Source organism: Atta cephalotes (assembly GCF_000143395.1).
Source record: "Atta cephalotes unplaced genomic scaffold scaffold00045, whole genome shotgun sequence".
Taxonomy (NCBI): domain Eukaryota; kingdom Metazoa; phylum Arthropoda; class Insecta; order Hymenoptera; family Formicidae; genus Atta; species Atta cephalotes.
The window spans coordinates 1,028,612-1,055,052 of record NW_012130109.1 but is presented as its reverse complement, the minus strand read 5'-3'; the positions used below and the strand labels follow the sequence as shown (position 1 = coordinate 1,055,052).

The window sequence follows — 26,441 nt, the reverse complement described above, 5'->3', positions numbered from 1 at the left end:
AGTATATATATATATATATATATATATATATATATATATATATATACACACACAGGATGAGTCACTTAAGACCAGCCATAGTTTTAGAAATAGGAAAAAATGTTTCCAATTAAAGTAAAATATCTCGTAACTATTGTTTTTTTGATATCTCTACCTTAATACTTTTATATGCAGAATAATTAGAATCATATTACATAAAAAACATTATACAATTCCATTAAAAAAATGAAAGTGACCTTCATATCTTTTTCACCCCTCCAGTTAGAAGAAAATGACCAAAATACGTTCCCCTTGAAACCGTTCCACTTTCTGAAACAATTTTTCTTATCTCCAAAATTGTGGGTGTAACTCGGGTGCTGAATTTTGGACTGGTTTTAAGTGATTCACCCTGTATCTTCACCCATATCATCGTTATTGCCATTTTTTAACAACACCAATTTGAAGGAGACATGAACAAACACCGAATTACGTATTCAAAAAAAATTCTCTTACTTTTTAAAACTTTTAGAGTGAATCTCACTCTTAAAGATTGAAAAGATTGCTTTCTTTCAAGATTGACTCAATTTTCACTCTTTAGAGTGAGATTCCACTCCAAAGAATTTAGATAACGTGTATAAATTTTCTCACAAATCTATAAAAAAAAATATGTCTTTTAATTGTTTTAGCACAATATCCGAATATAAAATCTATAGACAATTGATTCCTGACGGAAAATATGCGGATTTATGTTTCCAGGAAATAGCACTTAGAAGAGGAGGCGATACGGTAAAGCGTCGCTGCAGGTGTCAGCTTTTTTGCGGACTCGCAAGAGAAACCGGTAGGCATCAATTTTTTGCCAGCAAGCGGGATTATCGAAATAATGCGAAATCGATTCTCGCATGCTTGCGGGATATGAGCGCATGTGATTGCAAGTATAAGAACAGCGAAGGGATGAGAGCGAGCGTCTGCACGCGAATGGCCATTTTAATTCTACTGTGTGAGCGTTTCTTTATGATATCTAGCGAACACGAGAAGCTATCGTGTGTAACGTCTTTATCGAAATTTTTTTCTGTTCAATTAAAAAAAAAACTTAGAAAAAATATAAGAAAGAATATTTTTTCTCAAATTTTCTTTGCATCAAATATTTTTAATTTTACGTTGAAATGGATGGCGTATAAGCATATAACATTATTAACTAATTTATATATTTATTACATGTATCTGAATATGAATCACAAAATAAAATTGCTCTAATATTAACTACATTTGTTTTTAAGTAAAAAAGGATAAAAATAATAAACTTAATACTGTTTATAGAATTAAGACGAAATTAGATAGTATCTATAAAATTTTACTATGAATCTTAAACAATTAATTAATCATAATATGTTTGTTTTAGTATATAATTAATTTTAAAACTTGACAATTGTTGTTAAACAATTTCTGTTAAAATATACATATAAAAAAATAGAAGATTTCGAAATTGTTTTAGAGTGTATCTATAATGCTGAAGTGAGTTAATTGTATTGTAAGTGCAAAATAAAATCGAAAGTGGGGTAGTAACATTGAAACAAGAAAATACTGTGAAAAATTCTCGATTATATTTCGCATAACGCACGTTAAGAGCCATCAAGGACAAGCGCAGAATATGAAATTACCCGGCTATTCGGTATTTTCCATGGTAATAACAATTATCCCTGGCGCAATTTCCTGCCAACGTCTCCGCCAGTTGCGATAATAAAACAACCACGATAAATAAGAGCAGTTAGCAATAACAAGGGACGTGAAACAGTTCATGTCACGCACGCAGATTGTGCGTGCAATCTGTCGAATCTGGAGTTACAATCTATGCTAGTCAATTTTTAACTTAAACTTACAGTTTCTATGCGAAGTCTGAAACATGTAGGCAGAAACATCGATCTTTTATGGCTAAATGACCATTGAGACTTACCTAAAACAAAAGAAATACATATACATTAAAATAGGCAAAAAAAGGTTAAATATTATTTATTTAAAATCGAAATTATTGAAATTTAATAATAACAATAATTCAAAAACATTTCTTTTTCATAGGATTAAGTATGATTTTAATATTGCCATAAATTTTCAGAACATGGAAAAATATATGCCGACTTTCGCTTTCGATGTCTTCTTTAAAACGCACACTGTTGTATAAAAGTCGTTATTATTCAGAGTAACAATTAAATCAAAGAAACACAAGTTTGTGGTCGATTAGGAAATCCTTTTAATTATGTTAAAGAAGAAAATAAAAGAAAATAATGTTATTGTGCTGCAAAGAAATGAAAGCACTACCTTAATTGGATGCAAAAATAAGAGGAAACTGTAAAGAATTCTTTGTCTTATAATCCTCGGCACATTTTTTTCATATTACATTTTTTTAATTAGCTCTCTATGTATCTCTATGTATCTCTTAATTAAATGCAATTTTAGATCTTGTTTAATTATATTTAATGTAAATTAAGTTTACGAGTAATAACCAATAAATTAAAATATAAGCAGTTTTAAAGTTCTGACAATATATATAAATTTCTCGTTATAAGAAATCAATCATTTTAATCATTTAACTTTAATATTAGTTTGTTGGTGTTCGCACTAAGAGCAAAGCGATGTTAATGATTAAAATAATAAATAAACATGATTGTAAATCTAACTTATTCAAGAAAAGAAGAAATATTCTCTTTCTTGCATACATAAATACTCATTTTTTCAATCATTTATGCATTTACTATAAAATCACTATAAAAGAAAAATATAACAGAGGAGGCGCGACCGATTCTGGAAGATGCTCAGCAAAAAATTCGACTTCACGATTTTCAACAATTGAATTGAATCAATGAACGTTAATGAACCTAGGCTCGAACTTGATGAAACGCATTATTTCTTTTTCTCTCATTCTGATTCATCAAACGTTGCGCTATATACTCGAGTACAGCTTCGCTTCGTTATAGCGCTGCATCGCGGTCTCGTCTATCAATTGCGGAGCCAGCATCCTAAAGTGGGATCTAGTTATGCTGACCGAATACCCTTCAACCATGATTGCTCAAAGATTAAACTGTTCTTCAGAATGATTTATGAATATCATAATGAGTATTATAATGAGTATCATAAATAATTAAAATTAACTATGAACTGTAGACAATTATGTGTATTAATAATAAATTTATTCTACTAACTGTATGTATTGCATAATAATTAATAATACGTATAATCTAATTAATTTCTTTTTACGTTTTTAGAAGCCATAAAATATTCCAAGTTGCAGAAGAAAAATTTATTATGAAATGGGAATCTTTTTTATTTATTAAATCCTCTTATTTTTACATTTATATATTCATTAAGACTTTTCTATTAAAAAAAAACAAATTATTATAGTGCAAAGAAAATTAAAATAGATTGATATCAAAAGTTCAATCCCAAATTTATTCAGAAGAAAATCATCCTCGCTCTTCTGTAAAAAGAGACATGTTAAAAGGAGGCACTTATGCGTGCATGTGACGAATCTCATGTATTATTAACGTTCCACTGTACATTAGCGAATTCGTACAGAAACGTGTTCGATTTTAGAGCCGTTGCCTTCGGCCTAAAAGTTCCACGAAATTCTCCTTGGAACAACGTCCTTTTTTGGCAGCAACTTCTTATTTACGCGAATGAGTCGCATTTAAACGACCTCAGGGCAACATTCCCGATCGCGCCAGAATCTTCTTTGTTCCAATAAGCTGATCGCGAAGAAAAAAGAAAATGTATTAAATGTATTAAAGCATGAGATGCACTTGGCGCACGCGAATATAAATGTTTATAAATAGAATAAGCCTATAGGATGTTCAATTATAAACATCATTGATATTTAAATAAAAAGTAAATCAATGCTCAGTAAAATAAATTAAAATAATCCGTTAAAGGGCTCAGAGCAAAAGCAAGATGTACTTCGTTATTGTTGTAATTATTGATATTATCTTTTTATTTATAGAATTGAAATTTTTTTATGACAAAAATTTCAATGATTTTTGTTTAAAGAAAGTCAAACTTTCCGTAAAATTAAATTGTATTTTTGACTGGTCATAATTAAAAATATAGAAATTATATAAATATATTATAAATCTATTTGATCTACTTATAAATATTAGAAGTTATATCGGCTGTATAATTTAATATAATAATATATATATATATATATATATATATATATATTTGGTGTACAACTTTGTTTCCGCCGTTTTTTCCGAAATTCGAGGCTTTATTGTAAAAAACTGGTTATACATTTATGATTCAAAGTATTGTCCATCACTGGCCACTATTTTCTCCCATCTTTCGGGTAGCGTACGAATCTCGCGTCGAAAAAACTGGTCATCTTTTGAGGCTATCCACGAATCGATCCAATTTTTTACTTCTTCATAAGACCGGAAGTGCTGGTCAGCCAGGCCGTGTGCCATTGATCGAAACAAGTGATAGTCAGAGGGAGCAACGTCTGGAGAATACGGCGAGTAGGGTAGGATTTCCCATTTCAACGTTTCCAAGTATGTCTTGACCACTTTCGCAACATGGAGTCAAGCATTGTCATGCTGCAAAATCACTTTATCGTGTCTCTCGTTGTATTGCGGCCGTTTGTCTTTCAATGCTCGGCTCAAACACATCAATTGCGTTCGATACCGATCGCCTGTGATTGTTTCAGTCGGTTTTAACAGTTCACACATAATACACTACGCCGAGCTGGTCCCACCAAATACAGAGCCTTGGACGTCAAAATCACCGTTCTTGAAGCGTTGAAACCACTCACGACATGTTCTTTCACTAATAGCCTCACCATAAGTATTTGAGAGCATTCGATGACCCTCAGCCGCAGATTTCTTCATATTGAAGCAAAAAATTAAAACCTCCCGCAAATGACGAGAATTTGGCTCGTAAACTGACATTTTCAATCGAGAATAACTTTATGATGCAGACACAAATCAATTAATGTTTCTATGGGGTTATGTTGACAGATGCCCAAGTTTATTGTATGACGTCTATGATCTATTTATTTCGACCACCACTTACCGCTAAAGCCATCTATAGGAAAATGGCGGAAGCAAAGTTGTACACCTAATCTATATATAGATTTAAATATTGATAGAATAGAAATTATTTCGAATTTTCAAAAGTGTTTATCAAAGATAATTTGTGTACCACTGAAAATGAAAGAAATCGTTGTATCGCATATATGGTAGCACACATTTGTAATCGAAATACATAGTGAGAGAAGGAGAGAAATTTTTTTCCATTGCGTCGTACCGGTATTTGCATTTTAAATATGACATCTCTATAAGAAGCATGGAATGACAAATGGACTGCTCACGACGGTCCACCAAGTCTTTCTGATTTCTTCACATCGGCCACCGCAATTGGCTCATGGCTTCCTCACTGACGATGATTAACTTCCTTCCGCTGACTTCTGACGCGGGATTTAACAATCGGTGATTTTTAGCATCATCGCGAGTGGTTTTTTTTTAATGCAATGATTGAAAGGCGTCCAAGAGAAGATTTGTTAAATACTTTTTCAACACTGTGAATCTGAGAACACTTGGTATGGAAGAACATAATGATGATAGATTTATATTAAGTGTCGGAGAGCATATTTTGAATTTTATTTATAAGAAAAAAAATGTAAAAGAAATATATTTTTAAAATAAAATTACTATATTTTTCTTCTTTGAATATATTTATCTTTTAATTTTTATATATTCATTATATGAATAAATACAAATTATTATAATCGCAGTGCGATTATAACAAAGGCAAACAAAAGATGCTTATACGTTTCTGAATATTTGTTGGAAATTGAAATAGTTTTGCATAATCATGCCACAAGCCACAAAACACCACCTACACCACTATTAATTTTCTCTCATTAAATTAAACATAAACTCCGGTACCTCAATAAGCTCTTCCAGATTGTGTAACAAAACCGCAACGTGACTATTAAAACTCAGAGAAATTCGGAATTTATGACAGAATTAATATTAAAGATAAAAAATTATTTCCTCTGTTACATAGTACTGGATATGCACTCAGCATAATACTGAAGGATGTTTCATTACAAGCGGATGTATTGTCACGAGCGACATTTAACGTACACTGACCTGAAACGTGAGCCATTCCCGAAGGTTCATCGTACCTATTTGCGATCGCTAACAGTCCCTTTAGATTAATCGTAAATCTAATCCAGCTCCTTTGATTAGACATGATGAACGTATATAGACGCATACGCAAATACTGTACATATGTTCAAGTTATTATACACATTTTATGAATAAAATTAATTATTCCTTTTATTAAATTTTTTTATGTTAATATAATTTTGTAATGATATTAAAATTTTATTAAAATATTATTAAAAAATTGTAGAAAATTTTAGTCATATATATTATTAAAAATATCTCTCTGAAGAGATTTAAGAGAGAAAGATTGTGGATGGCTCAAAATATGAAGATATCTTTGAAAATTTTTTACAAAGAAAATAATGGATCTTTTTAAAACCTGAAAGATATATTATTAGGTATATTTTTAAGTAGAAACAAATTTTTTTATAGTATATAGTGTCTATATCTTTGCTGTACGAGGACCGCTAGTAGACGACGAAAAAGCATAATTAACAGTTCAATCACCTAGTTCATCTAAAATAAAAAAGTCAAGAACATTATTGATTATAGATCATACTTCTATCGCTATCATTCGACGTAGGATTTTTTTTAATTAAACCTTTAATGTTTGTTAACAATAAAATTTTTATCATGTCCGCCATTTTGTCATTATTTGCAATATAAATTTTTTCCTACGTTGGATAGATAACCATAGTTTATAAATATTCTTTTTGATTTCAGAAATGTATGAAATGTATGATTGATATTTTTTCGAAACGTACTAACGGTTCTTATAGATATAGCAGAGATGGGTTCTACATAAAATTTACAAAAATTTTTTCTACTTAAAATATACCTAATAATATATCTTTCAAGTTTTAGAAAGATCCATTGCTTATTTTCTCTTTGTAAAAAATTTTTAAAGGTATCTTCATATTTCGGACACCCGTTACAGTGTCTATTCTTAAGATTTTTTTATATTTTATTGTAACACTCTTTATTAAAATTGCATTAAGCAAATAAAAAAAACTAGTTGTAGTATTAAAATAATAAGTTGCAAGATACATGTAAGACAATTATAAAATATATTTTTCCGTTGATCTCTCGCAGAATGGGAATTGTTGAAGGATTTATGTGGCATCATACCTCGAATGGTTGTTGAAAGATTCAAATCATTATATATGAATTGCTGTTAATGTGATCGCGTGTATCTAATCAGGATCGTCAAGAACTGTGAATTCGATCGAGCTAATTCGTGGCACAAAAATACCACCGGAATAAATAATGGATGCCGAGGAAATAAGTAAGGTAAGTTGAGTAACGTATGTTCGATAAAAACGATGATCATTAAATCGCACATTCTTTTTAAATCAGTATTACTATTCCGTAACTCTCATTTGTTAAATAACGTTTTAAATTTTTTATGCATGAGTAGACACATTGCAACAAATGTATTAATAAAAAAAATATATAGAGTTCGAAAAAAATAGCGATGTTAAATTAAATTTTATATTTATATTTATAAATAAATAGTATAGAATAATTCCAGTAAACTTTAGAATCAATAAAAAAATTTAAGAAAATCTAACAAGTATATATATATATATATAAGATACATGATAAATTATAATATTTTCTAGATACGATAACATCAAAAATAAAAATTCGAAAACATAAATAATGAGACTTCTTCTTAATTAACTGAAATTGCACTTCATATATCAATATAAATCCAATTTAGAGCTATTTAATGAACGAGATTCAATATTTTACAACCTTACTTAGCTTTAACATTTTATTAGACCAACCCATTTCAATTTCCACAGTTGTTGCTGATTAATACACACAACATTAAGTACTCACGAGTACTTAAGTACATAAGTTATGTGCGTATTAAATATCTAATGTCAAAAGTAAATTATAAAACAGTGCAATTAGCAGAACGAGTTGGTGTAAGATCGGGTAGAAATAACGCGATAGAGAAAAACGATTTATGGCGAAGAAACGCGAAGGGAGTCTCTCTTTCTCTTTCAATACTAATCGACTCGGTAATCTATAACTTTATTGGTATTCGAGTAGAAAAAAAAGGAGCTATCAATATGTCGATAACAACAATGCGTCATGTTGACTTTTTATTACGAGCGGAATGGTCAGCCAAAGATAAAAGATTAATGCGGCACATCGGTATGTTAATTCGCTGGATATTATACACCTGGGTGTATACGTTGTGTAAAAGCAAATGTTAACATTATTACTCGCATTATTACGACCGTATATACGCTTATCAATAAAACATTAGCAAAATGCGTTTACATGCTTCGCGACCCGTAAGCCATGACATTAAGTCGGAAAAGTTGCTTCAAAATAACTGATCTTCCAGCTCGCACGTGAATCAAATTCACGCTTTTACTTTTTTCTCTTTATATTTCTATGTTGTTCATTGTACTCTTGGCACGAGATGTAACACGTACAAATAAAACATAAAGAAATCCTGCGAGCGAGCGCAATAAAATTCAGACTTTTGCAGTCGTATCGGCTAAGATTACAATCTTTTCTGTCTCTCAGTTCGACAATTAAGAAAGGTATTAATCATTTTAATTACTCGTCAACCAGGCTACGAGTGTAGGTACATCTGTCTTAACGGTAATGAATAATAAATACACACTACGATATCATCGATCATTCGACATATGTAGCAACGGGCTCCAAGCTCGTCTCCGATTGTAATTTGCTCGCCCATTAATCCCCCACCGGCATTAATAAAACTCAACGAAATTACCGATCAAAAATTAAAATCTTACTCGTTACACATTACCGAGACACTCATTAAATATGACCATAAATTTAAGATAATATTTTTAAAAAGTTCTTACGTTACTTGTATAAAGTAAGAATTTTATTACGCAGGTCCAAGTAAAGTTTTTAATTAAAAAAGTCCATAAAAACAATTTTTATTAAACAAGAATAATAATGCTTTCTCGTAAAACGATCTTAGCAAAGTTTCGAAACGATCGCAATTACAATAAAACACACTCCGTTTTTTATTAAGGCGGAACGGAAACATTTTATAAAACAGATAAAAAAGCCAGCGAGGATATATCTAATTTTTCCTCAGTTCAGTTATGATTAGTGTTATTGTTTTACGGTAACATTATGAGTAATGAAACACAGTCTGTGCCAAAGGTTTTCTTATAAGCGAATCGAAAGCTCGGAATTGGTAAGATGAGGCAAGGAGATTTACAATGTTACACGATTTCGTACATCCTTTCCTTCTCAGTCCTTCCTCTATTGTATTATGCTTGCTCTTATTATAGCGAAAATTGTACCGACACATTTCCGATATGTTCCCAAACAAATTGGATGCTCGGAACAAAAAATGAAGAACGATTTGTCGAAGGATCAAGATAATTGAGAAAAAAGAACAGCCATAAAAAAAATTTTATGATTAAAATAACACTTTTTATTTATAAATCTTCATCATTCGTTTTAACAACGTTAAATTAAAGAAATATATAAATGTATAAAAAATATATGAATAATATACAAAATTAAAAATAAAAACTAATTTATGATATAAATAGTATCGAGTAATTAAAGTCAAATAAATTGCGTAAATATTATGGAAGTGTTCAAAAATTGTCAAATTATATTAATATAATTGATAAAGAAATTAATACTGAGAGAGAGAGAGAGAGAGAGAGAGAGAGAGAGAGAGAGATACATCAGTTACTTTAAAAGAAAACAATAGAAACAAATATGTATCTATATATTTTTAAGAATAATACTGATTTCAAGCAATGCACTGAAGTTAAAGATTATATTTTAAATTAATTTACAAAATATTTTCGTAATTAGATATTAATAATATTGATACAAAACTTAGCAAAATGTAACGGCATGTACAATCAAATATTTGTAAAAATTGTGGAAAATCCTTTCATCAGCGAAATAAGAAAGTACCAATTTGCACACGTCTTTAATGAGGAATGATACAAGAAGGCGGAGCCAACGATGATAAAAAAAAAGTGAGAGAAGAGAAAAATTAGCAAGGAGAGAACTTCGGTTACGGTAATTAACTTCCGCCAATAAAGCGGTTCATTTCAGGATCCAAATTAATTTCCTTGTTGCGATAACGATAGTATCTCCGCCCAAGTTCTTTCCATTCGATCGGATTGATTCTTATCAACGCGGGATAATATTAAGAAGAAACGATTGAAAGATTGTTTCAGTTAAAATTAATCTCAGTGAAAAAAAAAGATTCGATAATTTATACAAAAAAGAAGGAATCGTCGTGACTTGCAATAATATTAATCTTAAATTTTATCCTTTATTTGTTTGTCTTATCTTTAAAGTTTTCATATATTGTCACTTTAACATATAAGATGATGTTATCCAAATTTTACTTTTTATTTTTATTACATCGAAATTTCTTAAAGTTTAAACAAGTATGATTTCAACTTAATTCATGAATTTTTCTCAATATTTATTTTACGTTGCATTTTTTTCACGTTTATCTTCTTTATCTAGTATTTGTTATTAATATTATGATGATATAATGATGGATGGTGGATTTCCTATTCGCAGTTTTATCGATTATTTCAATATTCGGAAATGTGCTATTTTCAGATTTAAACATAAATTTATCGCAATTTCACTAAATGTTATGTCATGATTGAGAATCGAAGCAAATAAACTAATCGAGCAGAAGATGTATAGGAACGACAAAGAATCAAGTTGTTTTATTTTTACTCTATCTCTTCGGTAGCAAAACGAGCTTTCTGATGGATACATACACATATATATATATATATATATATATATAAAATATATATGTTTATACCGGCTTGTCTACCCATCAAACGCTCTTTTCTATCAGATTTCATTCGTCATTTTGCTGTTATCAGCAGGAATCTAGGATTGTCTCCCGCCTCTTTTGCCATCATACGCCCGTTCGCCGCATAACGGTACATCGATATAGCGGTGGATCAGACAAATCGATGCTGTCGACGATACAGGGCCATACATCGTGTTCCCCGCGGAAGAAAATTATCGATCCCGGATGGACGTGGAGATCCCGACCGAGGCCGCGATTCCTGTTCGATCCGCCGATCCGTGGAATATCAATGACTCTGACCTCTACGGACGACAGTAAATTAGATACCGTACCCTTGACTTGTAGTTGAACTGTACGTTGTTACAGCGAGTGTGATGTATCGAGTAAAGGTCATCTCATGTTTTTTATAAAAATCAAAATGATATTTTGACGTTGTCTAATATTAATATTCTATAAAGGTATAACATGATTCATTGAATTACAAAGTTTTGGAACACAAATGTGTGTTATCTCCTTATTCCTCTTATTAATAAGAATTTTTTAATTAATTTTTTTATAGCAGGAAAAATGTATTTTTTTATAACATGCAAATTTATAAAAAGATTTACTTTTTGAAAATTTTCTCTTATGCCAGATTAAAAGTTGATATTTATAATAGCGGTTATCTCGAGATTTGATACAAATGTCGTTTCCGCACAAAGACAATATACGAAGTGCAGTCTTGAAGATGTAGAATCTTGTTCGTTCTGTGATTTTATAACTTTTTTCTTCTCCGTCTTCCAGGTTTTCTTTTTTATTATTTTACGATATATGCCGAAGTGCCACGATAGGCGTAGAACTTGGCGATAGAGATTTGAGATAAATAACCGTGAGACAGAACAATGTGTCCAGTGTCGTTGTACCTTCGCCTTCGTATCCGAGAAACCAGTGCTAAGTTCGATCTACATAAGACGCAGGAATCGCAGGTTGCAAGTAAAGCTCTAGATACCAAAGTACAATCCTTTTATCTGAGCTGAAATATCGACAACTTTCCTATTGGCTGTTTCGACCGCCATTTTCGATCTAGTTGTCTGTCCAATAAGCGCTTATTATTATTAGTATAATAGTACGATATGGTTAATATTGGTATATGGTATAGTTAGTCGAAAATGGAGGACTTTTGCGCTACTTTATATTATTATATTTAGAGCTTTAGTTGCAAGCTTATTGCTGTCAATCTCAAAGCGTTACTTTTAAAATTGATTGATATTGGTTGTTGAAGCAACTCGCGTTCTGCGTCTTCTACAAGAAGTAAGAGTAAGAAACTGACCAATCACATCGAATGTGAGAAGAATAATCGATTGTGATTGATTAATTTCTTACATCTCCGTACATTGTAGATAACGCATTACGTAGATCGGACTTTACATCATCCCCAGTCACATTAACGGAAATATATGGAAATTAGATGGACAATTGAAAAAAAAAACAGTTCTTGATAAACTTCAAAAACAGAATTCTTGATTAGCTAAAGTATTTTTACAGAATAATTGAAAGCAATTGTGTGCGGTTGCAACATAAATCTAAAGATGCAAAATAGAACAATAACGCTTTCTGATTAAGCTCTCGCATCTCTTTCGCGATTCATTCGAAGTCATCCCGAGTTGACTTCTCCTTCGTCAAAGATATCGTGTCGAAAGCACTCCCGATTCGTTCTGGATTCATTGCCAGCTCCGGTTTACGATCGCGACTCTCCTCGACGAAGGCGGGAAGAGAGGTCGAGCCGACGCGACCTACGCTGAAAGCGGTGCAAAGGAAATCATCCTCCGTGTGGAATGGTACCATCGACGGGGCCTAGGGACTGCATTTAAAGCTGCATTTGTATGCGACTCCGCGCACTTTCTTGCACATGCACGGACACACGCATGCACGTACACACGCATGCACGTACGCACGCACGCATGTTGATCCCGTTGTACCTTTAAATTGGCTATTTCCACGACAGGGAGGAACGAGGAGGGGACAAACGCCAACGAAAGAGCCGGCACAGTCACCGGCGAAGGGAATTCGTCCCATAGAAATCAGACTGCCCTTTGTCAGCGTCAGAACGGACGTAATTCCATTGGCCGCGGTTCGTCGACTTGCGAAGACCAATTTCCTCGTCACAATGATGCGTTGGTTTCGAATGGAGCCAGCGAAAAGCGCGCTTCGTCGAAAAGTTGAGATTCCAATGCGCGAGAATGTATTCAAACACCGTGTTCATTGCTAACATATAATAACGAATCCAGAATAAGGACCAGTTCTGTAAATTTAAATAAGGATGCTTGAACAATTCTCTCTAATATCAATTTGGCGATATCAATGGATACAACTGTTGAATTCAATAAAAAAAATACGTATGTGATTATTTGATTTAAACAAATTTAATTTTTTAGACATAAATTTATTAATATTGGATTGTCCGGAAAGTTCGTGCCGATGTTGAAGGAAAATTGAAACGCAGAAAATTTAAATTTTAGTATACATTTATTAAATTATATAGGTTAGTCGGCACGAACTTTCCGGGCAATACAATTTATATTAATAAAAATATCATTAAAAATATAAATATATTAATATAATCGTATCGTATAACAAGGAATTATCTTTTATTATATATACTACATAAAATATATAGGAAATGTTACCTATATGGCCCTGGAAGAATAATTTTATTGATGTCACTTTTGAACGCTATTCGTCTCACTTATAAAGCCAGTATTCATTTCGGACTTTTTCTTCCGTCTAAGAACTCCTGCCGGTAGTGCACTGTCGAGTGGAAAAAGAAATGCAGGAAATAACGAGCGGAGGAACATGCAGAAGAGACACGTTACCCAGAAGGCGCGGTGTGTCCGTCTCGTTCATGGCGGCCATATATCACGAGTGCTCCGAGGCAAAACACAAGGCATCGTTGGACCACGTGCACGTACGCAGGCATATACGCATGCACACGTATGTAAGATTCTATGACGTCGTCAAGGTTCCTGATGACGATTGCAAGAGTGACTGATGCCCGGACGAAGAAGATGCACAGAATGGCATATGGCGTCTTGCTGAGAGACAATCCGGCTTGTTAGTAACGAAACGGCTCGAGACATTCTTACTTCGCGATCTTTCCCTCTTCTCGAGTCACTTCTAACCTTTTGTTTCGTTCGTATGTGTGTTTTGCTATCTTAGTTATTTTATAGTACTTGGATCTTCATGTGTTTGGTAATTTGTGTAAACTATTAAACTATACATATAAGTTTAGTAAAATTAATAGAAAATTCGAAAAATAAAAGTATCGTTTTTAGCAGCCTATTCGTTATTAGAAAACAAGTTCCTTTTTACTTTAATAGTAATGTAATATCATTATAAATAAATTTTTTAAATTTTGAAAAGTGGCATTATCAATCATGATAATCAGACTTGTAATAACCATGAATGATTTAGAGAGAAATTTCTTCTTTCTTATCTCACTTCTTTCATGAACAAAAATTTCATCTTTAAAATTTATCTTATTTCTCTAGCTTTGTTGGATCAATTATCTGGATCATTTAGATGCCATCTTTTTGAAACTTTTCCGTCTAATTTTGACGAAAATTTGGACGAAGAAGAGATATAAATGAACAAAGGAAGTACAATCGTAGAAGAAGACAGGCCAGTGCAAGTGGTGAGGGGATGAGGAGCTGAAGAAAGAACTTGTGAGCGCAGATCAAGCGGATAAAGTCCGCCGGAAGACTTAACGGGCGTGTTGGGTAAGCTCAGATAGAATCTTGGCGGGCCTCCTCGACGTTTTTAACTATGGCACCGTATTTATATAACTGTAAATACGTCAACAATTTCTATATTGCGAAGTCGATTCTTACAAAAGCTTTTGTTGTCTTCTATTAAAAAATACAATTTATCGAATATATAAAAAATAATAAAATAACTAAACTAATGATGAGCAATTTTCTTGTTTATACAAATAATGTAGTTACATATAGTTTACTATAATAATATAAGTTCTTAATTATTATTAATACAAATTAATATAAGTTAGGGACGCAAGGAAAATCTTTAGAAAATGTTCAGAATTAGTGTTTCTGTTCAGGCATAAATCAGACATTATTCGGGGCAGGGCAACGATCCTAAGATCGCAGCATGTATTGTTCCTCAAGCTGTGCGATAAAAATGGCATCGACATCTTTCGGCGGTGGAATGATGAAGTGACCGAAGAATCGAACATGCGCGCGGAGGGACGCGGAAGAAAAAGGAAATCGCGATGTCCGTGAAAAGAGCATTCAAAAGAGATCTGGACAATAAATGCGCGCGTCTCCTTCGCCCGGGAGGGTGCCGTCACTCCTGACAGTTGGCGCATCCACCTCTGTTTCGACAACTAACTTGCTGTCTTTCTTGTCGACCGAAAAGAAACAATGGATGAATACTTCATTTCGCGAGGCGAACTATGCCCACTTAATTAGTCCAAACTTCGCTGAAGGCTCTCGCAAGCAAGTCTCAAACTAACAATCACGCGAGGTTTCCGAACGTGACTGAATATGTCAATTAAAATGATTTCAGTCAAAGATAATGTTAGTATTGTTCTCAAAATATACCAATCTCACTGGTGTGTATATTGTACATATAAAAATATCGCAAGTAATGCAATAAGCATTTTGCGAATATAATAAATATGAAATCTATAATAAAATTGTGACTAAGATAACCTATAATTACATAAAAAAAATTATTAAATGAGTATGTTTAAATAATATAATTTAATAATATACATTTCTCCAACTAATCAATAAATCCTTTCTCTGTTGTAAATATGGAGTTCTTCGTTGATGACATCTATTGCTTATTGCAATTCGCAAAAGTTGAAGTTCCAGCATCTTAGAAAGTCAAGAAAAGAGGTGCGGTTAAATCTATTGCAAGGGAAAAAGAGATCACGAGAAGAGAGCGCAACGCGAAATAAGGGTTGAAAGGTAACAAAACGTGGTAGTCATTGTGCCTCTTGCGACAATGCAAGGCTTCTGGATCGTAGCAATCTATATCTTTACTAACGTATCATACAAATACCCGTCCGTGTTCGATGGCAGAACTCCTTCGAGATATGCAGCACAGTGTATCAAGCTGCGAGTATTGAGATATCTCCTTCTTGGTCTGGGGATAACAAATCTTCCGCGATGCGCGTCATAAAAGAAATGGCATGAGAATGAGAGAGACAGAGTCGAGAGAAAAAAGAAAAACTCACAGATTGCGCGTGACAGTAAAATATGTCTCGATTACGATTCGGCCCTGCGGCACTTTTTACACCTTTTTTAATGATACTTGTACGATCGATTATTATCTCTGGATCACCAATACAAAAGGCGAGATCTGAGAAACGCGAATGAAAACGCGATTGTTTTAATTTCGGCAAGTCAGCGAAAAGTGGAAACTGACTTTAAGTAAGTATCTTTGAGGATCTTAAGAGATACGCACTACCTGAGGAAGAAGATTATCCGTCTCGCGAATTCCTGTTCCGTGTGAACACCTGGAAGTGCATGAACGCGTGATGGCATGGCGGATAACATTGTTTCACATTGTGTGTTAGAATATTTGCGCGGCGATTTGTAATGCCATCCCGCGCGACGCTAACTTTATGTCATCTTCATTCACACAAACTACAGTCGAGCAACTAGAACATTGCGAAAGTGAGTCTGACTTACGGCAGAATTCTAAGCATGTCACAAGAGAGATCATTACTAAAATTTTAAGTTAAACATAAACCTATATAATTTTTGCGATAAATACACCCTGTTCTTAAGTTAAGTTCTTTAGTATTTGAATAAATAATTGCTTTATTAATGTTAATTCACGTTCATACTCATTGCAATATTTTACATATATATTAAATTTTAAGAAATAATAGTTTCATGCTGTTTTATTATGATCGATAAGACTTATTAAACTATATTGAAATCTGGAGCAAGAAATAACTTACTTAGTAAGGTCACTCAAGCCTTTCTCGTTAAAATATCAAGCAACCAGTCGTAATTCAGAGAACCTCACGTCATTATTGCATAATGATAGTCGACACAGAGAATCGTGTATGCAATTTAACAACTGTCGGTTGAAAGGACCGACTCATTATATTTCTGTGTTGTTTAATAGCGAGTTGATGTAATTCGCGGCATATCGCTCGCCGCGCTACCGATTTATTAATCTACATTTTTCAGGACTGCAGCCTACGAAGTGCGCATCGCACGAGCATTCATCAGCCAAGAAGAGAGCCAGTACTATCAGATCGCCCGGTAGAAAACGCAATAGCGCCGTAATTGCCCTCGTACGTCAATGACACTGGAAGATCTCGTGCCACTCCTCCTCTTTATTATATACGCGGATGATCATAAACTCACTTTATGTACGCGAGAGCACAATATGACGAATATACCTCCTGTGATATCCACAATATAATGTATCTGCATATATTTGGCAAGATTCCGATTCGTAATATAATCATGTATAATTGATAATAAAAATGATTAATTAAAGATATAACATCTATTACAGCACATACAAACAAATTAAATATTGGAACAAAACAAGAACGTTAAGAATATAATATATGCCAACTATATAACTAACACTTTTATTAAAATAAAAATTTGAGATTAAAACTGAGATTTCCAAGATTTAACTCGAACGAACTTGCTATTTAAGAGCGCAAATTTTACTTCTTTCGTTTCAAAGAATATCACGGATGTTCAACAATCTGTCGAACGTTCAACATCGGAGTGTCTTGGGGGGGGGGGGGCACTGATTCAGAAGAATAATGATATCTCGCAACGGTCGTGATCCAGATCTAATTTCTCCTCTCGATGGAGAAAAGCTTCTCTCATTACGCGCACAACGCGAAACAGAGATGCGGAGGAACCGCGCCAACAATTACAAAGGCTAGATATAATACGTGCAAAACACCGATGCTGCGGATCCGTCGTGCAAAATTCTGAATGCTCGAGGATCCTCTTTCCTCGAACCTCTTAGCGCTACTTAGCGGATCCTTTTACGGGACAGCGGGTCCCGACAAGAAAGGAAGGCACGACGTAAGGCTCGACGAAGGGTCGACACAAGAAGAGACGAAAAAGACGAGAATGAACCCAAGGAGGCGCAGGATGAGGTGAAAGAAGAAGGAAGAAGTGGGAAGGCGGAGTACCAAAATGGCGGAGTAAGCTGAGGGACAAGATAAGCCTTTGTGTCCGCATGGAGGCCCATGGAGGCCCGGGGCAACGGATCCCGTCGTCTCGGTCTCATATTTCGCGAATCCCGCTATCATATTTTATGCTCGCCCCTTTCCTCGTTCATCCCACCCTTCAACCTTGCCAGAGAGTCTATTCGAGAAAGAGTCCCTAATTTTTTGTTATCTCACTTTTTTGAACTCCCGATTTCCTCCGCCCATCCTTTTCAGCACGACTCCTCTTTGATGTTGAAGACATTTCATTCGACTGTATTCTTTAATATAACAATTCTCGATATAAACAGTAAATAAGTAATGTAACTCCAACATGTTTTGTTGTCACAATTTTGTGTAAAATATGAGTGCAGGTATTGAATAACTCTCTTAATACTGATACTAAAAAAGGCAATTTTAATTGTCAAATTTTACTATTAAGATTTTACTGTAGTACTGCAAATAAATAGTAAATAATAAATTATCTTCGGATATTAAATATGAAAACGGTTATATTGCTCAATAAAAACACTTGGTTGAAGATAAAGAATATTATAATGAGACAAGTTTCCTTAATTAGACGATATCTTCCGACAATTCATCCCACAAATTAATCACCCTCAGCAATTCACAACAAAGATGATAAAGGATTTCTTTTCACCAAAAATTGCATGAATTGTAAATCGATGTTATTAATTAACGCAAAAAGAATATGAGAATAAAGCGGGGAATGTGTAAGGCATAAGAAAATCAACCAGAGTCCTTTAGTTCATGGAAAGGAAGGAAACAAACAATTTTAATTGATTCATTTTCTTATGCATTATGCGTTATGTAAGAGTCTGTGCTCCTCTTGCTTAAAAAAAAAAAAAAAAAAAAAAAGACATTCAAACGTTCATAATCAATCATCGCTACTTTGGCATCTCGACTTCTCATTCATCGCGTTAAAAATCTCCGTTTGTCGCACCGCGGGAATGCGCGAGGCACTCGCGTTGTTACAATTACTGCCACTACTGCTAAACAATTGCCATTGGCATCAGAAGAGATATTTAATTTCTGTATAAAATTGATCTTGACCTTTTCCACATTAAAAATCGCAGAATTAAAAAGAAGAGAAATGCTTTGCCAGCAAATGGAATTGTGGATTATTTATCTTCTAACGCTTTACCGTTTTAAAAAACTGAGCCTATGTAACAATAGACAGTCATTTTATACTACATTGTATTATCAGTATATTTGCAATTCGTATCTAATATTTAAAGTTGATTGAAAGATAGTACATATATATAAATAAAATTATAATTTCGTAGAATCATATATGCTTTTCCAATCTACATACAATGTAAATAAAAACTTACAGTATTAAAAGAATTTCAATTTAACGACGTTCATCTTTGATTATTATTTAATCCACGAATATTTATGTCCTCCAATAATCACCAGTGATTATCTTAAAAAGGGAATTCGTATTTGTAATCGTAAATAAATGTGGACTTGAGAAAATCAGAGACCTCCTCCGCCGTTTGTACGATTCTATGATCTCGATGATAACGTGCATCCACTATCGATTATATCGATTATCGATATCGTGCGATCTCTCGCGGCTTTACGTTCGAGTCCCTTGAAGAGACTGATCTCTTAACGGATCGAGAGATAGATCGCGTTCCACCAGTCAAACAATTAAGGCTGACTTACGGCGGCGCGCCGATGTTAAAACAGCAAACGAGTTGCCGGTCGCTGCCCTTCCGCCACAGCTCTTGTGTATCAGATAATGCGGCGCACTGTCATCTCGGAAGAATTTACAGACGACATAGTGCGGGCCTTGGGTCGGAGCCCGAGGTCCTCCGTGCTACGTCAGCTACGTCAGCTACGTGGCGCGGCGGCAACCGGCCGCCTATCGCGCGCGGCGGATCGCGTCTTTTCGCGCGTCTCACATCTCGCATCTCGCATCTCCTCAATTTCCCGTGAAAATTCAACTCAGTCTTACGCTCGTTTCAAATTGCTATCAATGTACTCTCTAAATTTCTTGGACTGAAATCTTACTTTTTTGGAGTGAACAGTCCAAATATTCATGAAAATACCGCCAAAGTGGAACGAAATTTCATTTTTCAAAAGGGTGAAATTGTTCGGTCCTCGTTTGGATTTATTTTTCAATTTTAAAAAGAGTGGCTTTTCTCGGAGAGAAGATGTTTTGTAACTTAATCATAAAGTTCGCAGGCATTTTTTGACTAAGTCTTGAAATCTCTAAGTACTTTTCTGTACAGGAATACAAACATATTAAAGATTAAAGAAGATATGAATTTCGATTTATTACATTTTATTAACGTTTTCAATAGAAATTAATTTTCTTTTATTATCCTAAAGTACTTACTACAAAATATCTTAACCTTCGTATTCTTTTGATTTCTATCTTATGTATGTACAAATGTATAAACAGGCTTACCTCTGATAGATTCATTCCCGAGTTTGTCGAACACTTGACATTGTTCATATACTCAAAACAACTAGATACAATTAATGATCGCAATTATAAACGGCATTTGTACGAGAACAAGAATTGAGAAGACTTAAGCATGATTTGGCAAGATTTCTGCACTTTAAGTTGAAGTGAAGTTTAGAGCACTAACAATTTCACTTCAAAAATAAGAATGAAACTTTTCATTTTTTGTCTTAGTGTGAAAGAATTTATGTTATTAAAGTGAATACTTCCTCCAGAGTGAATTGGTCAATGACTCCAGGATTAGAGTGAAAATTTCATTCCAAAAAAATTTAGATTAACTTTAATCTCAGTTAATTTACTCTTCATTTATTTTTTAATTCTTAGAATTAGAAGATAGAGAGTCAGTCGAACCGACATTAAAATTAAATTGATAGAAACAGGCGTTAGTTGCAAAAATATTGGCACCTTGAAATAAAAACTATTAATCCATCTTTATAAACTTTGAAACTTAACTGAAAAAGCGAATTTGAGTCTCATTCTAGACAATTCAAATTAACAAGAAGCTTTCTTAATCTTTTTGTTACTATTAATATTGTTAAGTTTCAACTAAGGTTCAAAATTGATTATCTACACTTTTAGCTGATTATTTATCAAGATAATGATGCGACTGTTATCATATAAGGAAAGATAAACTTTCCAACGGAAGGAACTACTTCACTTTTGTAAGAAATGTCTCACGCGAAAACATAAAAATGCATCGTCGCTTCGAACGACAGGACCGCGAAAATAAATGATCCATGTTCGGGAGGGAAGCGAGCACTTCCGAAAATAATTACAACTTTCACGACAAACTTCACATGAAACGATCAAAAAGCATGCGAAACGAAATATGTGTAACATGGTGATCGATATATGTATACAAGTTATACTTGCGCGAAACGTAAACGGTACAAAAAGAAATTGCCATCATAAAAGCGACCGAAGTGTGTTTCCAAACGCGACGCGTCACGTTCATGGTCACGCGAGGAAGTGAAGGGAATTATGCGGTGTCCCTTTTGGGATATGCAGGACGTGCGAAGAGATGTATCGCTGCTCTCGAGAGAGAAAAGTGCGGGACGCGACGTCAAAGGGACACGTAATTATCCGCAAATACCGTGAGATGAATTATAGAGAGCGACGTACTTACCAGGCATGCAGACGCATCGAAAGGTCCCAGGATCGTCCAGACAGGAACCGTCATTCTGACACGGATGCGACTCGCACTCGTTCACATTCGTCTCGCATCGCGGACCCGTGAATCCTTGCGTGCAATTGCAGGCGAAGGATCCGGGCGTGTTCACGCAAATACCATCGTGCTCGCAAGGAGAACCTGCAATAAGTAAGAAAAGAAAGGATGTCAATTTAAGGACAATCGAAATATATTTAAAAAATGAAAATACAAATACTAGATTATTTAAAATTTATTTAATAATCTATTTTAACAATATTAATTAATTTGATAAGAGAAGTAATTTCGGGTTTTCAAGTTACATAAAGTGAAAAAGGAAAAAAGAAATATTTAACGCAACGCAAAAATTTTATACAATCATTTAGCGGTCATTTAACACTTAATACAAAGCAGAACTCTATGACACATTCCGTTCTACTTCTATATATATATATATATGGTGGATAATTGACGCCATGAAATTCCAAAGGAAGCCGCGTCACTATCCTCCAGGGGGTTCTTCGGTGAAAGTTCATCCGGTTTCGGTATTGGGAGAGAATATTTACGCGTTACCATTTTGAGTGAAACTTTTTCCCGTTTCTTTTGCGGTGCAGAGAAAAGGAAAGGCGGCACGCGAATAAAATATTGGGACGATTTTTCGTGTCGATTCTTACTGATGATTTAAATCACTCGTGGCAAAATGGTGCGCACGGCTCGCATAATAATTAATATCTGAATATGGCTTTAAGAGTCGACTCGATTTAGTGCATTTCTACCGCTGGACCAATCACAAGTACACAATCGTGTACTGCGGATAGTGTTTCTTAATTGGCAAACTCGCCGGCACTTTTTAGATGCCGCCATTAGAACGGAAGAAGAGAGAGGAGAACACTTCCTATACCCGGCTAACTCGACCATAAGAAGGATACTGGTAGAGCATTCTTGAAGCACTGACGACGACAATTCGTTTAAAGGAGGAGATCGCGTTTTGCCCGCGGAATCCTCTTTTCTCGGAGATACGTAGCCCTCTCTAATTGCAATGAGATAATTGCTACGAGCATAGTTGTGCCTACTCGGTGCGTCTTACCAAATGAGAGCTTCATTAGAAATCTTCTCTTTCTATTTTTCTCTTTTCTATATAATGGAATTTACACTTCTGTTGTATGAAATTCATTTTACTTACGATGTTGTACATTATTTATATGAATAGAATTTTTTAATTTATATTAATAATGATTATCTATATATATATGATTTTTATTATACAAAAATATTGACGTTGCCACAGAAATAATAATAGTGTATTATACATATTATTATATACAGGGTGTATCTGAAATAACGCTCACTAATCATACAGTGCTATTCCTAATAAAAAACTGAGTCGACAAGTTCTCTACTATTTTACAATTGTCGCAATATTTTTTTTTATCCAATGAGCCAATAAGTCTAAAATCGATGTGTAAAACAACTTTAAGATATCTTTAAGAATTCTTTAAAAAACATCTTCAAAATATTTCACAAAGAACACTGAGAATACAAAGGTAAAATATCTTAAAATTGCCTTATATATATATTTTATCTGTTTATTTTATCTGTTTATTCGGCAATGTTTATAAATTAATGTCTCGTTAACTATTGCGAAAATTGCAAAATGGTCGAGGACTCAATTTTTTATTAGGAATAGCACTGTATGATTAGTGGGCGTTATTTCAGATACATCCTGTATGTACAATTTATATTATTAAATAACATTAATATTTTTAAGACATATATATTATACAACAGACTAAAATAAGGACAAATGAAATAGATACAAAGATATAGATAAATGTATATACAGATTCATGTATAGAGTGTATATTTATTATTGTATAGCTCTCTCTCTCTCTCTCTCTCTCTCATTTTGCCAAACATAAAATCAAAGTCAATCAGATTTTTCAAGTAATTTCATTCTAGTTCGAGGAGCAACGCACGCGATTAATAGCAAGTGCTGCGACATATATCAGCTTTTCTTATCAGTATAGTTGTACGCACGAGTTTGTAAAGAGGCGTTTATTTTTGCCACGGTCGCATACCGCACTCGTGTATTTCGCCAATGGTTTTTCCGACCGAACGCAATGGTGTAATTGTCGTCGCGTAACGGAGGGCGATGAAAGGGAGAACTGAGAGAAATGGTGCGAGAGACGGGAAGAAACGTACGTTTACTCGCGACAGTAAGAAATGCATTGCTGCACCGTGTTCACCATCGGATGACGTGACAGTAGGAGAAATGACGAATCGTTCTCCGAGAATGTCACGTACCATACTCGCGAGAGCTACAGAATTAGCGTTAAAATGCCATCACGTGTATGTAGGTGCTCGAAAGCAGCGAGAGATTCATTCACTGAGCCATCAACATTTGCAATTATATTATTTCGTTATAGTCGCCATCGAAATAACTCGAATCTTTTTACGGTATGTTTCGTATTAATATAACATTTTGCAGATAATTTTAATTTTGCGTTATGACTTTCAGTGATAAATAAAATATTTTCAATTGTAAAATATACATTTTTAAATAGGATTAATTACAAAAGATTGGATGAATATGGCATTTTTCGAAAGGCTAACGCAACCAAAAATTGGCTGCACCAATAAAAAATGCTGTGACACATTTTGCCATCACTGAATATTTATTCAATATAAAGATATATTTATTTGATACAAGAAATGTTAATTTGATTTAACAATCATTTTTTTTATTTATTTACTGTAAGTAAATTTTTAGTTGGCAGTATTCGACTAAATATTTATTAAAATTGACTATATTTTTTTTCAGTGTAGAATTTTTCTCCTCGTTTCTATTTTATATAAGTTGAATATATTTCCCAGATTCTTCAAAGCAACAACACGGTATAATTGGCCCGGTTACATATGCCGCGAGATACAGTTTGCAATTGGAGTTGCACCGCCACCAGGCAAGATTCCTCGCTTCTCTCGGTTGCATCAAGCTCGGTTGCTCATCCGAAGAGCTTCTTCCTCTCTTGCCGGCAGCGCAGCTCTCCCTTCGCTTAAGGAACTTAATCTACCAGAAAATATGCAATCTGGATAATAACAGAGCCCCAGCTCGGGCGCGAGATCATTATGGTTGTTATTAAACTTAAAATAACAATTTAGCGTTTAATTAGATTCGTTCATGGAGGCCCCGCGCCCCTTCAAGAAAACCGCGCTTCTGTTGTGGACGAACAACGCCGACTCGGGGGTTCACTTCAGCCTCCTTCGCTCCTCCTTCGACGCGACTTCCGGCAAAATCTCATTATACCTGGCGGGCTGTCGTCGCGCGTCAACTACGTCGCCGAATCGCTATTTTCGTGATTTGCGTTTTTTTGCACTGTAACTGCAGCTTTGGTAACGTCAAGACCATTTTAATTTTCTGTGCTTCACATTTTTTAATAATAGACCGCGTAACGTGATTATTAAGTAGTCGATGCACGTGAGAGATAGATTATGTAAGGATCAAAAAAAATTAAAAGTTTTATACATACTTGTATATACATACTTATAGTTATAATTATCGAATATGAAAGTCCTTCGTAATTATGGATTCTTTATAAAAATTTAATCAAAGATAAATATTTTATATTTTTTGTATATAAATGTTTTATATATAAATGTAAAAGAGAAAAAGAGAATTTGTAGAACAAATCTTTTAGGAAGACAATTAAGATTATCAATAATAATTTAATATTTTAATATGACAATTTATGCTTGTCGAGAAACAAGACTTTCGATATGTAAATATTATTTGTCGGGATTTTTTTCAAATACTATCAATCAAATTTCGATGTAACAATGAGTTTTTGTTTAGCTAACAGGTAGCACGATTTTTTTCCTGGGCAGCAGCCGCTTAATGTCGACACAAAAAAGCAAGCACGAGGAAACAAAAATAAAGAACAACTGTGAAGGAAGGTTTCGTTACGCATTGCTGTATTTACATTTGTTTGCAGTCATTATGCCACTATTATTACATGTATATTATGCTAAACAAAAGAGCGATTGATTCCCAATTCATTTAAAAAAAAGGAAAGATATGATACGCAATTTTTAAATAAAAGATATACAATGCAGATAAAAAGAAATGCAGCGAATATTCATATATTTACTAAATCAAATTCTTTTTTAATCCGTTTTCAAGAAGAATGTAAAAAAATTTCTGATATCCTAACCGGTGTCATCTTCACATGATGAAGGCTTTCTTCGAAGCAGACTAGCGATGTAATTCAACACCAAACGAGGCTGACCGTCTTGCTTGTGGTGATCTCGCGTTGTGAAACTTTGTCTGAGATTTTCAGAAATTCAAGGTAAATATTTATAAACTGGTAGAAAGGGGGAAAGCAGGTGGCGTATAAATTATAAACAAAGAAACATTATATTAATCGAGATGAAACAAGATATCATAATTCAGCAAAATAAGTTATACAAAATAATTTTATAAAAAGAGATATGTATACGCGCGCGCGTGTGTGTGTGTGTGTGTGTGTGTGTGTGTGTGTGTGTGTGTGTGTGTGTGTGTGTGTGTGTGTGTGTGTGTGTGTGTGTGCGTCGCGACGCTCGCGTACGTCACTAGTTGTTAGTATAATTAATTAATAAACTTAAATAAATTACTACTT

At 33.9% G+C, this 26,441-nt stretch overlaps 1 protein-coding gene across 1 annotated transcript in view; it reads right to left on the bottom strand.

Moving 5' to 3' along the window:
• Positions 1-26,441, bottom strand: part of LOC105622484 (neurogenic locus Notch protein) — a 318,234-nt gene that overhangs the window by 64,731 nt on the left and 227,062 nt on the right. Inside the window, exon 8 of the mRNA XM_012203901.1 lies at positions 21,769-21,951. Within this exon, the coding sequence (XP_012059291.1) occupies positions 21,769-21,951 (183 nt within the window). The remainder of the gene's footprint in view (positions 1-21,768; positions 21,952-26,441) is intronic.